Source organism: Setaria italica, chromosome I (genome assembly GCF_000263155.2).
Source record: "Setaria italica strain Yugu1 chromosome I, Setaria_italica_v2.0, whole genome shotgun sequence".
In the NCBI taxonomy this organism is placed as follows: domain Eukaryota; kingdom Viridiplantae; phylum Streptophyta; class Magnoliopsida; order Poales; family Poaceae; genus Setaria; species Setaria italica.
In genome coordinates this window covers 35,953,277-35,967,238 of record NC_028450.1, presented here as the reverse complement: position 1 = coordinate 35,967,238, position 13,962 = coordinate 35,953,277, and the positions used below count along the sequence as shown (strand labels likewise).

The 13,962-nt window shown below is 47.0% G+C and overlaps 1 protein-coding gene across 1 annotated transcript; it reads left to right on the top strand.

Moving 5' to 3' along the window:
- The first annotated feature begins 4,377 nt into the window (after positions 1 to 4,377).
- On the top strand, positions 4,378 to 7,629 carry LOC101759372 (dof zinc finger protein 1). Its single transcript, XM_004953569.2, has 2 exons — positions 4,378 to 4,864; positions 6,529 to 7,629. Exons 1-2 carry the CDS (start codon positions 4,811 to 4,813, stop codon positions 7,354 to 7,356), a joined length of 882 nt encoding a protein of 293 aa, XP_004953626.1. The 5' UTR covers positions 4,378 to 4,810; the 3' UTR covers positions 7,357 to 7,629.
- The last annotated feature ends 6,333 nt before the right edge of the window (positions 7,630 to 13,962 follow it).

The following is a 13,962-nucleotide window of genomic DNA, read 5'->3' as shown; positions in this document are numbered from 1 at the left end:
AGTCTACGTTTAATACTCCTAATTAGTATCTAAACATTCGATGTGACAGGTGCTAAAAATAAGTCAGTGGAAGCAAACGGGCACGGTGAGAAAAAAAAACCAGCGCGCGCCGAGCCGCCGACACGCGCCACGCCGGCGCGTGGAAAAAGAAGCCGTCCACCCTCGCGCGCGTGGCTCCACCGCCCAACCGCGCAGCCGGTGTCACGCGCCGCATTCGCTGCTGGGCCGCGCGGCGCGCGTAGGGGGCCGGCCGTTCATTCTCTACCGCCGCGGCCGCCACGCCAACGGGCCGAGCGCGACCGATCACACCACACGCCGGTCGCGGGAAACCATCGGTCTCGCACGCGATAGGAGGGGGGGTTTGCCGGTTTGGTTCCGCCTGCCGACACGGTTCAGCGGGGCCGGGCCCCCGGCGTCGCGTAGCTGTTCGCGCCATGCGCGCGGCTCGCCCGCTCACGCCTACCACAACAGTCTAGTGCCTGCTACAGTGCGGTGAAGGCGTGCGGGGCGACGGCACAGTAGGAGAGGAGTGGCGAGCTACGCTCGGGGACGCACGCGCGCACCAGGCACTAGGCGAGCCTGGAAGACTGGCTGGTCGGGCACTCGTCGGATCGGCGCGGTGTGGGTGTGGACGTGTGGTGCGTTTGGCTACTCCATCTCCCAGGCTCATTGCGACTATTCACGCGTGCTCGCCACCACTCTGCTGGAGATGGATACGGCATGGGACGGCCTGAGGCTACGACGAGATGACGCATGCTTTGCTCACCATCAGCCATTGATGGCGTGGTGGACAACAGTACAGTAGTTCACTCCGGTGGCCTGGAATCTTGGATGTTCCGACTTGCGCAGGTTTTCACCGTGCCATCGATGGATTTAGGTGACGCGAACGTTTCCGCGTGCCCTGCTCCTATTGGCCAGTCCGATCCATTATTTCTCCCAACTCGCTTTATCATCAAGCATTGTCTATACGGTGTGCTGATGACGATGCTAGCTCAACATTATCATTACGCTCATCTCCAACTTTGTCCATTTCTGTAGATTGAGTACCATCCCATCTCTCGCTACACTTTTTTTTTTTTGCCACGAAAAAGTCGTCTCCAAATATTCGTGGCCGTGCGCGTAAGATCTCTCGCCCGGATAAACCACATATTGTTTACTCCTGCTCAAGTGATCAGCATCGATCCCGGGATTCCATATGCCTGCTGCAGAACGAGGCAGTTTACACGGGGCGCCGGCGGCGTTAGTTACTCCTCCTGGAGATCGATCGAGTTAAGCAATTCGCAATCGGTTATCTCGACAGCGACGGCACGGCGATTTCGTTCAAAGTCACAGTCACACAGTGGTTAGTTTTCTTAATAGTGGTGGGCAGATTTCACAGGTAATCCACGCAGATGTCACGCACAGATCTTGCGCTGCTGGCGATGATGATGCCGATCGCGAGCTAGATGGATGGGTGATCGATGCCGCCATCTGACGGCGACGGATCGCCACCCTTTTCAACTCCGGCACATCAGCAAACGATGCGGATAGTTGCACAACATCATACGCTAGTACTACATGATGAGCCCAGCTCTTCCGAGTTGTGACCAACTGAACCTCTGTGTGTACACGTTCTGCTTGCGTTATGATCAGCTGCAGGAATTGCCAACGCTGTTCGCAGAAACTCACGAAACACTGAACCTGAAAGCAACTGACATCGATCGGCGAGAACAGGCAGGACAACAAGGCAGAGGCGCGCAGTGTGAAAAAATGAGGCCTTGTTTAGTTGTCAAAATTGGGAGTGCTAAAATTACTGTGCTGGCACTGTAGCACACTGTAGCGTTTCGTTTGTATTTATGAATTATTGTCCAAACATTGACTAATTAGGCTCAAAAGATTCATCTCGCAAAGTACAACAAAACTGTGCAATTAGTTTTTAATTTCATCTACATTTCGTATTCCATGCATATACCGCAAGTTTGATGTGATGGGGAATCTTCTTTTTGTATAGTGCTAAAGTTGGGAGTTGGGGGCGAAGTAAACTGAAAATGTTTTGCAACACGGGTACGCAGGCAGAATAGACTGACTGACAGAATGCGAGCCTCTGCTGAAAATGTTTTGCAACACGGATCGACGCCCATGCATGCACCTGGGCGGTGGGCCCGCGGAGGACGAGGAGGGGGGCCCCGGGGAATGAGAATGGATACCTTGCTTGCGGAGGGCGAGCTCGCAAAGGCGGGTTAAAGGGGGCAAAGCAAGCGAAATTTGAATCCGGCGCCGGGAAAGACAGACAGGGAGAGATGCTTCGGCTCTGCTATCTTTGTCTCTTCTTTGCTCCCACATGCCTTTCGAACCCCGAAAAACACGCTTTTGAACAGCCCCCAAGCCAAGTGATGAGAAGGAAATCACACCCATACCTGACGACCGGCGCCATACGGACCTACACTAGGAATCCGTATTCGCCGTACTCTACGAAAGTAGTGGCACACTAGCTAGCTTCTGCTCATCTATTTTTCAGTACATGGAAAAAATCTGATCCTAATTTTGGCCTAATCCATAAAAATAGAGAGGATTTAATGATGGTCATTTATGATATCGGTTATCTGACAGTATGTTCTAAGAAAAGAATGGCCAAAAATACCCGTATGTTTACTTTTGACACTAGTAGGAGCATCTTGGATTGGATAATTCGACGATTTTAATTTCTGTTACTTTGGACATTGGAGGATCCCACATTGGTCTTCAACTGATCACTAGGTGTGTGTCTTTAACTTTTTCCCTACCTGCATCAATTGTTCCCCACCCTACTGTAATCTCCGGTTGCAGCATGTTTGGCTACTTTTGACAACACTAGCTAGCCGGTCATCAGCTACAGAAGCAGGCAGGAGTAGTACAAAATAAGACAAACGAAAGCAGGAGCTAGCCATAGGAAAAGAGAACGACGATGCAGTGCAAGAGTAGCCATCTTTGGAGGTGGAGCAGCGCGTCTTTGTCAACAGAGCACCTTTCGACCACAATTCTCTACGTATTTTTTAAGCGGCGCGGGAGAGAATACGATCGCCGGCGACGACGACCGACGAGGCAGCAAGGAGCCAAGGATCGCTGGCTGGGCCCGATTGGAGTGAGCTTTCGGTTTTCTCGTCGTCGCCTCTCCCCTTTTCCTCACGGGGACCAAAATATTCCACGTGGCTCCGATGGTGGCGTCACGGTTACGCACTGCTACCCTCGTTGCCACGTCAGTTTGTTACTGTAGCTCTTTTCACTGCGGTAGCGCTAATCTGAAAGATGAAATTAATTAGCAATATGATGTCTGCAAAAAAAAAAAGCAAGAAGAGGAGTAAGTAGTTTAGAAATAAACCCATAATGTAGCAGTGCATCAAATAGAGGTTTGGAACTACAGGCGGATGCAAATCAAAGTCTCCCACGTTTGCAGTCGTAAATATGGATTGGAAGTATTTTTACTCATAATATTCTATCTGGATTAATTTTGGGGAGTGGAGTGCTCCTAAGTCCTAACTCCTAGCAACTGTCATGGAAAGAAAAAATCGGTAGAAAGGGAGTAAAAGTTAGATTTTAACAAAATGGCCTAATGGAATCGTGCCAAGACCATTTGATAAGCATAAGCTCGCACGCCACCAGCAAACGCAGCGTCCACACTCCACATGCAAAAGTTTGACCAGAGTCTTCACACACACACACCGACAGTCGGCTCGGCTGGCAGAGCCGAGTAGCCATCCGGCGGCTCGGCTCCAGCCAGACACAGCATTTGAAACCTACTCGTATTTGAATTTGAACTCGCCAATAAAAATTTAACTCATCGGCTAGTTGGCGCCGCTGTAAATTTGCTGTGCGGCGAACCGCAAAATTCACCTCGGAAACGAGCGGTGACTGTAAAGCATTGGACCACCGCGCGGGCGGCAGCCGAGCCCGAGCCACCCCCGATCGTTCGTCGATGACGGGCCAGCCAGCTAGCTACTGCTTCGCCCTTCCTAGTAAAGCGCGTAGCGTAGGGCCATAGGCTGCTGGGGAAACTGAAGGCCGCCGAGCCGGCCGACAGCCGCGCGCGCCTCGGGATGCGAGCCGGCGGCGGGGGCCGCGCGGGCCCCAAGGAACCGAACCGCGCGCGGGGACCGCGCGGAGGCCGACGGGACGAGGCCGTGTCTTCCCTTCCTCCTCTCGCTCGGCCTCTCCGGCTCTCCGCTCCCGGCCGGGCGCGTCTCCACTCACCACCGCGCGCGCTCTCCCAGTCCAGTCCACCACGCCGCTGCCGGCCGGGTGCTGGCCCTGGCCCCCCGACACGGTGGGCCACCCGGCCTGTGGTGCGCGGGGCACAGCAACATGCATGCATCACCCGGCACGCTGCTGCCTGGCTGCCTGCTAGTACTAGTGCTCTATTCTCTCTCTGGAAGTCTGGATCACTCTTGGCTAGCTTGGGCGTGCAACTTTTCCTTGCCTTCTTATTCACATCTCCCACCGTTCACATCTCTCATTCTGTCACCAACCACCGCCACCATCTTCTCCTCCCCCTCACAGGCTCACCTCTACTAGCTCCTCTCTCCAACCTCTATTACTGCCGCCTGTTGATCCTCTTCTTGGTGTTCTTCTACAAGTTAGCTGCACATCTCAATTCTTCGACAAGGCACCAGCAAGAAGATCAGTTAGCGTATAGTATGATCAGGATCATAATGAAGTAGCCAGATATAGATAGTTTCCACAGGTGTGTATCTAGGTTTTGTGTGGCTTGTGATCTGGTAGAACACACACCTTGGCACATACTCGATCGCGTCGTGGGCGGCTGCTAGGTAGCCATCAGCTAGTGATCCATCGACCGATGATGGCCGGAGCACCGCCGATGCACATCTGCATGGACTCGGACTGGCTCAAGGTACGTGCGCATCATCCCATGATCGAGCTCCCACAACAGCAAGTGCTTAATTCTGCATCTCTTGCGAATACTTCCCCACTTGATCTGACGGATTCTTCCTACATGAGTCTTTGTCGCTCACACACACGTTATTAGTACAATAATTAAGTTGCATCTTTGCATATTTCTTCTTCTTTTCTCATGGAGCATATCCGTTCTTATATATCCTGTTCCATGGTGAAGATATCATAATTTGGTTGCTGATACTTGTGTTATTCATGAAGGATCTGAACATTTACGGTTCGTTCACATCGACCTCATGCCTGTATATATATGCCTCTCACAATAGATCCTTGTTTGGAGAACGATAGAAAAGGTTGCACGTAGATGACCCATCTGGTGGCAATTCACTCTTCTCTTTGTTGATCTCTGCTATTTTTCTCCTGCTTGTTTGATAGCTATTTGTTGGTCGTTAAGCACGTGTCTATAGAATAGTTGTTCAGCACATGTGCTTAATATGATCAAAGAGTGCGATGAGATCAGATCGCCGATCCGGTATTTAACCTCACGATGATACTAAATATTATGATCATGCATGAAATTTAATTATCCATACAGTTTGGCTCATAAGTATGGGTAGATGGGGTTCATCTGACATGTTTCTTTATTTAAAACCCTTCCTTAGATGAAGATCCGGTTAAGTCTACCACATGAATTATATAACTCGCCTTATTAGATGTTTTCAGTTTCTAACCATGCATATGTGTTACTTTTTAAGTCATATGATGTGCTTCCAGTTAAGTCATGATGTTTTACTTTTACTGAGAAACTGAAACTCTAGAAGGAACACTCACAAAAGATGTCATAAAACAGGGTAAACGATCAACCAGATAAACAGTAGAAAGTGCAATGCACTGTCTGATACTTACCCATATATTGCAAGCAAAAGCAACAGCACGATAAAAGAGGGTTTGAACAAGTACAATTTTTTTATCATCTGATCCACCTTGCTTTAACTTTAGAACACTGAAAAAGCCACGTATCTAGATCTCCTCAAAACTGTCGATAATTAGACTCAATGTACATTGCCACCATTATTCTTTAGCTGTTATATTGGCATAAGCCCAGAGGCTGGCTAGGGTTATAGCAGCACAATAAGGATACTATACTCTTCAGTTAGACACCACTGCACGTCAAACATTAGTGTGATCTTACTAACAGTAATCTATCTACTTATATTAAGATCATAGAAAAATTAATGCATGGGTTGGGACATTCATGCATGCTTAAGAAATCGAGACAAGTACACCCTGCATGGCCCTCATGAAATCTACGTTTGTTGTAACTTTAGCATGTGATCAAAAGCGCAACTACGCGCAAAGAAGATCACGGGGTAAGTGATCAATGCAATTCCAAAAGCTATGGATACACCATATATATATAGGATCAAGCTGATCAGATCTGAAACTTTGATGCACCCATCATGAGACACCATCATTATCTTGTAGCTTTGCATGGAGTTCGTACTTTAGCCTATCAGAGAAACCATATGAATATCAGCTTCCGAAAGTTCCCTACTGGGACCATATATGCATGCAGCACCCTTTCGCGCATTCCGAGGCTTCCATTCTGTCACAGCTGATGATTGCGATCACAACGCCTCAACGTGGCCTTGTGCTTTTCAGGGCATCGTCCCCGAGGAGCCCGGGATGGGGTCGTCGTCCCCGTCGGCGGAGCTGATCGCGTGCCCGCGGCCGGTGCACGCCGCGGCGGCGGACCGGCGCCTGCGCCCGCAGCACGACCAGCCGCTCAAGTGCCCGCGGTGCGAGTCCACGCACACCAAGTTCTGCTACTACAACAACTACAGCCTCTCGCAGCCGCGCTACTTCTGCAAGACGTGCCGCCGCTACTGGACCAAGGGCGGCTCGCTCCGCAACGTCCCCGTTGGCGGCGGGTGCCGCAAGAACAAGCGCGCCAGCGCCAAGAAGCCCGCCGCGCCGCCTATGCTCCAGGCGGCGCATGCGCGGCAGGTGGCGGAGACCGGCCTCCACCTGTCGTTCTCCGGTATGCTGCAGCTGCCGCCTCCGACAGCCGCGGCGGACCCGCTGTGCAGCCTCGGCCTCCTGGACTGGAAGTACGACCCGATCCTTGCAGGACCCGGTGCCGCGGCCGGCGCGCTGGATGGCGCCGGCTCCGAGGCGCAGTTTTCCGGGGCGGGCATGATGGGCATCCCCGGCGGCGGCGAGTGCCACGCGCTGAGCGCGCTCCGGTACGCGGCCGGCCTGGGCGAGCACCTGCAGCTTCAGGGGCTTCCGTTCGGGGCGCGCGCGGAGCACGACGCCGTGGAGGTGAAGCCGGCGGCGGCAGCGGAGAGGCTGCTGTCGCTGGACTGGTACGGCGAGGCGGCGAGCCGCGCGCCAGAGAGCGCCATCAGCTCGCTGGGCGCGCTGGGCCTGTGGAGCGGCATGCTCGGCGGCGCGCACCAGCACCATGGCTCCTCCGCGGCCATCTGATCCTGGCAAAAACGTGCCTCTTCATGCGATGCGTTGCATGCATCGTGCAAGCATTAGTGGTTTGCTAATGGCGTTATTAACGAGTGACTACGTCGCCGCAAAAAAAAAAAAGAGTGACTACGTAGAAGTGCTTACCTTTTTGTTGTTGTTTTTGCTGTTGTCATCATCTGTTTTCGTTTCATCGTTTTGTTTGGACAATCGATGCTTGCAGCTTCTCATTTCGGACGGTATCTAGTTAACATTTGGTGGTGGTTGCTGAAATCAGGTTTTATATATGTCACTAGCCCAGAAATTGCGCTAGAACATATTTGCGCTGGCAGGTATCGCACCCACACCCGCCAGCAACCTTGAGCCAGCACAAATGCCATCGGTGCTGATGGGTGCTTGCCCGCTAGCACAGACCGTTCTCTGCTGGCAGGCGACGTTAGCCACCCGCCAGCATAGAAAGCATATGTGCTGGCGGTGTGGTTCCATCACCCGCCACCACAGATGGTTTCTGTGCTGGCGGGTGCTTATGCCGCCCACCAGGAAAATGTATTTTCCCACTCGTGAATTATTTATTATTTCTATTTTCGCCAAATTGAAATATGTATCTCCAACCACATAACAATAAACTTGAATAATAAACAATTCACATTATTAAAAATTGCATCGTACATAATATGTAATTCATATTATTAAAAATCCAACATTTGGAATAGAGCTGTTATTTGCCACGCTAATATTAAAATACTACACCCATCTACGGATTTGTGCACTTGTCCATCATCAACACACCAGCTTTATCAAAAAATGCTCCATCCTCATGACAAATCTCACATAGGATGAACCTCGCCATGTCCGTACAAATATTATCGATCTGTTTCTCTTCGATCTTGGTATAGTTACCGTGGATGGTAGGCATCTGCATGTAAATAGTAAATGAAGATTATGATATATTACCATTAGAAAGTTAGTAAATGGCGGTGTATAAGAGACTTACATCTTCAGGGTTCGTCCGGTACCTTCCATTATTTCTAATGAACTCGCACACGTAATATCCGCATAGCACAGAGCCGGAAGGTTGCTTGTGGCATTACAAACAAATAGAAAAATGATGAGTTGTTATTAATAATAAGTCTACAGTATATGAAAAAAGCAAGTTTTTATGTTCTTACGTATTTATGATATATTATTTTCATAACTTTCATCTTTTTTGGATTGTGGGTCCCATCTTTTAGTATGTAAAACTTGTACGCGTTCTGAGGATATAAAGACAAGAGTTAGTAATACAACTTAGGTGCATAGGATGTCAACATGCATATAAGTACTGCCAAGGAATGTCTTGCTTTTGTATAATGCCTATGAATTCCTTGCACCTATCTCTATGGTCGAGGACCACTGCTTCTCCTAGCTTGGGTAAAATCATAATGTAAATCCAATGGTCTCTGCATTATATTAAGAGTAAAGTGCATCCACCATACATGAAGTTGCACCATTGTTTCACTTTGGTCCAACAAGTTGCAAACGTTGTATCCACCATACACAAAGTTGTTCGCTATGTGCATGAACAGCCACTATACACCAGTAGTACGTATTTCGTAGACGTGGTATGCCGACAAGGACTTGGAAGGGTATAAGCACTTGCTTCAAGAATGGGAGGGGCTAAAACACAAAATTGGCATGTTGTAGAGAAATTCATGCTAACATTGTAATGTGCACTCGTACAGACCTACGGAAAATCTGATGCTATGTAAAATTCCTAAATTTTGATATGATCCAAACATACACGTACAAAGTGAAACATATATTGATAAGAAATAGGCAAAATATGGTAGAACTTGCATTGTCAAAAGCAGTGACATTCCCAGTACCACAGTTCAAAAGAAAAGCGACATCATCCAAACTTAAACAAATTGAAAGGAAATAATCAAATAATATCGCATAATTCTAGGTCTCTACAAGCACAATTCTAGAACAAAATGATAGCAACCCTTAAAATCAAATTTAGCACTTATCAAAGCAACAATTCTCTACTGAAGAAATTATGCTTGAGAATGTTGGTGACTTATGTCATCTGTTAGTGCATCTGGAGTCATGTCAACTTCCACTATGGCTGGATTTTGGGCAGGATTACCATTTATTCCCGGGCAAAATGCAAAGGTAGAGCCACCTGTTGTTCTTCTACCTATCCCTTCTATTTCATTTCTTGCACCCCTTCTTCGACCACGTCCTGTTGTGCTCCCTCTAGTGTTATCTATTTTAGCCCTTGATCGACCACGCCCTCTAGTCCCCTTTGCACTCCCACCTGTGTCATCTATTGTAGCTTTTGTTCAACGAACTCCTCTAGTCCCCCTTGGTCCCCCTTGGTCTCCCTATCCTACCTCTTGTCATTGTTGTCATGACCCTTAGAGGTGGGAGATCAGCCCTATGTTGTTCCACAAAGACATACTCTGAAAGTGGACCTAGGGGTTGCATGCTCCTATTTTCCTCAAGTGGATCCTACGAATAAGATTTAACACAATATCAGTAACACAAGTATGGTAGCTGGTTGGAAATTACTACTTAGGTGTGTAAGAAATGCACCTCACGCAGCAAGTTGAATACCATACTTCCATTTGTTTAGCTAGGATCCATGTTGGGATTGACAGCTTTGGGATTTATCTCCTGCAATTACACGAAATCATATTAATTTGAGTGTTGAAAAATACAAGATTCAGGCAACTATGACATTAGTTTGTACCTGTAGTACTGTAAGATCAACTTCCTCATCATTTGTTGCTGCATTTGGTAGCTCAAAGCCTTGGTTTTGTTCTGCACAACGGCTATGGTTTCTCTTAGTGTGATTTTCTGAGTTGCGTATACTATAGTGCATAGTAGCTCCATGTTTGCTCAGATTGGCACCACCCTCGAGCTCCATCCGTGCTTTCTTTCTTGACTTCTTTGTCCTCCCAGCCTTTTTTCATAAACTGGAGGGTGTATCTCCACACCATTCATCTTCTCCTAGTGTTGCTTGTCCCTAATTGGCATGATGTTGTGTCCATAAGATCTAAGATAAGTGTCAATGGAGTAACATTCATGCACTCGATCTTCAGGACTTATGTCATCTTCTCTGAAGCAAGCAATTGCATGTGAACATGGGATACTAGTGAGTTGCCACCTATGGCAATAACATTGAGCAACATTGATATCAACGAAATGTGTTTCTTCCTTATCTTTCATTGAAAAACCCCCACATCAAGGCAACTAACATAGTCAGCATGCCTCTCCACTTTCTTCCTTACCTTTGGACATATCCTGCCTCTCCACTTCTCAATAGTTCGAATTCGGATTTGCATTCGGATACTTGCTCGACTTATAACATAGTGGGATAGCGAGTACCAATTTTGCTTTATAGATGGTTTTATAATTGATCAAAATTCATGTTACAAGAATGGAGTAAATTATGAGTGCAGTACATAATAGATAACTTATTAAAAATAACATATTTATTAAAAAAAATTAAATATATCAAAGTAACTATAAAATAATATTTCCATAAATATACATCATTTAATAATAAAATAAGTTTATTAATACATTTAAATATGATTTATTCATCTAATAAATAATATAAAGTATTTAAAATTATTATTATTACTAGTAGTAAAATTAATTAACTTGATCATTATATATCACTAGTAATATTAAGTTCATAATGAGTCATTTGTCATATAGATACTTTTTTATAGTTTAAATATTGTAAATAATTATTTTATTAGCAATTTTAAATTAACATTACTTGTAATTAGTTTTTAGTAATATAAATGATTTTCAGATAGCTTCATTGGTACTTTATTGTTTGCGGGTACGGATAATGTCGGATATTTCACACTTTTGTTGAATACGAATATGGAATTAGATAGAGAAAAATACTAAAAAATCGAATCCGGATACATCCATTTAACATTCACATAAAAATGAATACGAATACAGATATTCAAATCGATGTTTTTAGAATATACGAATTTAGATAATTTGGATTTTCAGACATCAATATCCATCCCTAGTTAGGCTAACGTGGCCACTCTAGGTGGCCGTCTAGACGTACGGCGTGGCCCCGTACTTCTAAAATGTTTGTTCTGTTGCCACCTGAAATTATCTGACGTCCTTCTTTTCGTCTGCATCAAAAAACAACGCCCCCCTATCCCGTCAGGCCAAAGGGTATAAATAGCTCCGATTCGCCACCAGAAACAGTCATCGTCTTCCTCGCGCCCCTCTCCTCTGCTTTCAATATCCCAGTTGCGTAGCAAAGTAGGGGCGGCGGCGTGTTGCGCAAGGCTCTCCTCGCCTCCTCGGGATGATGGAGCATCTCGCGCTGCATCGCCTCACCAATGCGGATTGGGTGGCGCCCTGCACCGCAAAGTGCTTTTGCTTTGTCTGCGCCTCTCATGTTTGTTCGCACTGTTGTGGGGGGCACCAGCAGCGGCATCATGGCCAAGAGAGGCTGGAGGTCGTACAGGTAGGGCGCTGCACAGTTCTTGATTTGTTCTTCTTCCGATCGGTTTCTTGCCTGTATCGAAGGTTTCTTGGTCGTAGAGGCGCTAAACATTCGTTGTTCTACAGTTTCTTGCCTATATCATGTTGCTTGCTCTGTCAGGTTTTGGTTGTTGCTCGATCGTCTTCGATTTGAGCTTCTTGGAATCACCCCCACGGTTATTCTTGCTTTTTGCATTTTCAATCCAGAAATCGGTTTCTTTTCGCAAGACTAGAAAAGCTCCCCCAACCTCTCTTTGTGAGAGAGTGATTATTGAGAAATTTTTGAGTTGGGTTGAGAGACTGATCTTGTGTGAGCATTAGTAAGCTGAAAAGAGCAATCCATAGCTTGAGCACTTGTGGTTCACATCGAGAAAGTCTTTGAAGCACTTGTTACTCTTGGAGGTGTGCCTCCTAGACGGCTAGGTGTCGCCGGCTAGCTCCTAAGGTGTGGTGTGTAGCGGCAAGTTTGTGAGGGCTGCGATCTTGCCTCCGCAAGAAAAAAGATCATCTAGCGAAGCGTCGAGATGGCCGGCGCCGGCCGCCTGCCATGAAAGCCGGCACGTGCTGTGAGGCACGGTCCGCGGCGGGGATCAGCGCCACCATGAGGGTTGACCGCTAGCGGGATTAGAGTCGGCCGCGGTGAGCCATGATGGCCACAGCCGGCCGCTTGCCATGAGTGCCGGCACGTGGCGTGAGGCACGACCGGTGGAGGGCACCAGCGCCACCATCGGGGCTGACCTACGGTGGCAGCTAAGAGGGCCAGTGGCAGATCTGGCTGCCAGGCGAGCCGGTGGCCTTGGCAACTCCGGTCGGACAAGGGGAGGAGATAAGGGAGTGGCTATTGGGGTTTGAGCTGGAACCCTCACTCCCTATATACCTGTGACATTCGCTCCGGATGGTCCATCATGTTGAACGACTGAGATCCACCCGGATTAGCCTATTCCATGAAACATTAGTTAGGGAAATTACATCACATATATAGTAGACAATTATTCACAGTGAGCTGAAAAGTTAGGATTTTAGACACCTACTTGTTAAAGACTTCACAGTTGTTGTTCAGCAACATATCACATTTCAAAAACTCAGAGAAGAAGGCCCTGCACCACTGGTTTGGAGGTTGTTCCTCTATCCATCCGTTGGCTTCAGGGCTGTCCTCCTTTAACTTTTGCCAATACCTTGTTCCATCTTGGTATATTACTTGCTCTTGCACATGTCGATAAATCATTCTTGAGGGTCTCACCTTTGTGGACATCATTGAAGTTTTGATACATGTGGCGAACACAAAATCTGTGCTCAGCATCAGGAAAGATGGCTTCTATAGCATTGATAAGGCTTTTCAAAGCAGAAATGAATAGAGAATTACCAATTATAATTGAATAAACTACTTTACAAATGAAACAAAGAAGGACCTAAGCAATGCTCACCTTCTGTTTGTCGCTCATAATGGTGTATGGTCCAGTATTGATGATGTTAAGGTCATTCTTAAATGTGGATAGAAACCATTTCCAGCTATTAGTTGACTCTACTTCTGTAACCCCCCAAGCAATTGGATATATGCTATCATTGCCATCTATACCCACAGCCGTGAACAACTGTCCACCATACTTAGTTTTGATGTGGCAACCATCTACACCAATTATGGGTCTACATCCTTCCAAAAATCCCCTCTTGCATGCATCTAGAGAATAGTAGCAGGTGCTGAAGTGTTGTAGTGATCTTGGGGGTGGCCCTGCATGATGAAGTGTTTTAAGAGTCAGCAAAAATGTGCTCCTAGGATTGGTTGTTCTAAGCTCTTGACCATAATCCCATAGGAGATTGTACTGCTCCAAAACCTCACCATAAATCTCTTTTAATACTACCCTTCTTACCCTACTCATCTTGCATCTAGAAATTTTTAATTTGAACTCTCTTTGCACAATCTTTGTAAAAGCTTTCAGACTTAGCTTCTCATCATCTCTAAAATGCTCAAGATATCTCTTTGCTAGAAAAGGTGTTGTAAGTCTTGAGTTCCCATACTTTGTTGCAAGTGTGCTTGCCATCTTAATGCTTCACTAGCATGCTTTGGCTTCTGATATCATATCCTACCTTCATAAACCAAGGGCACCCCTC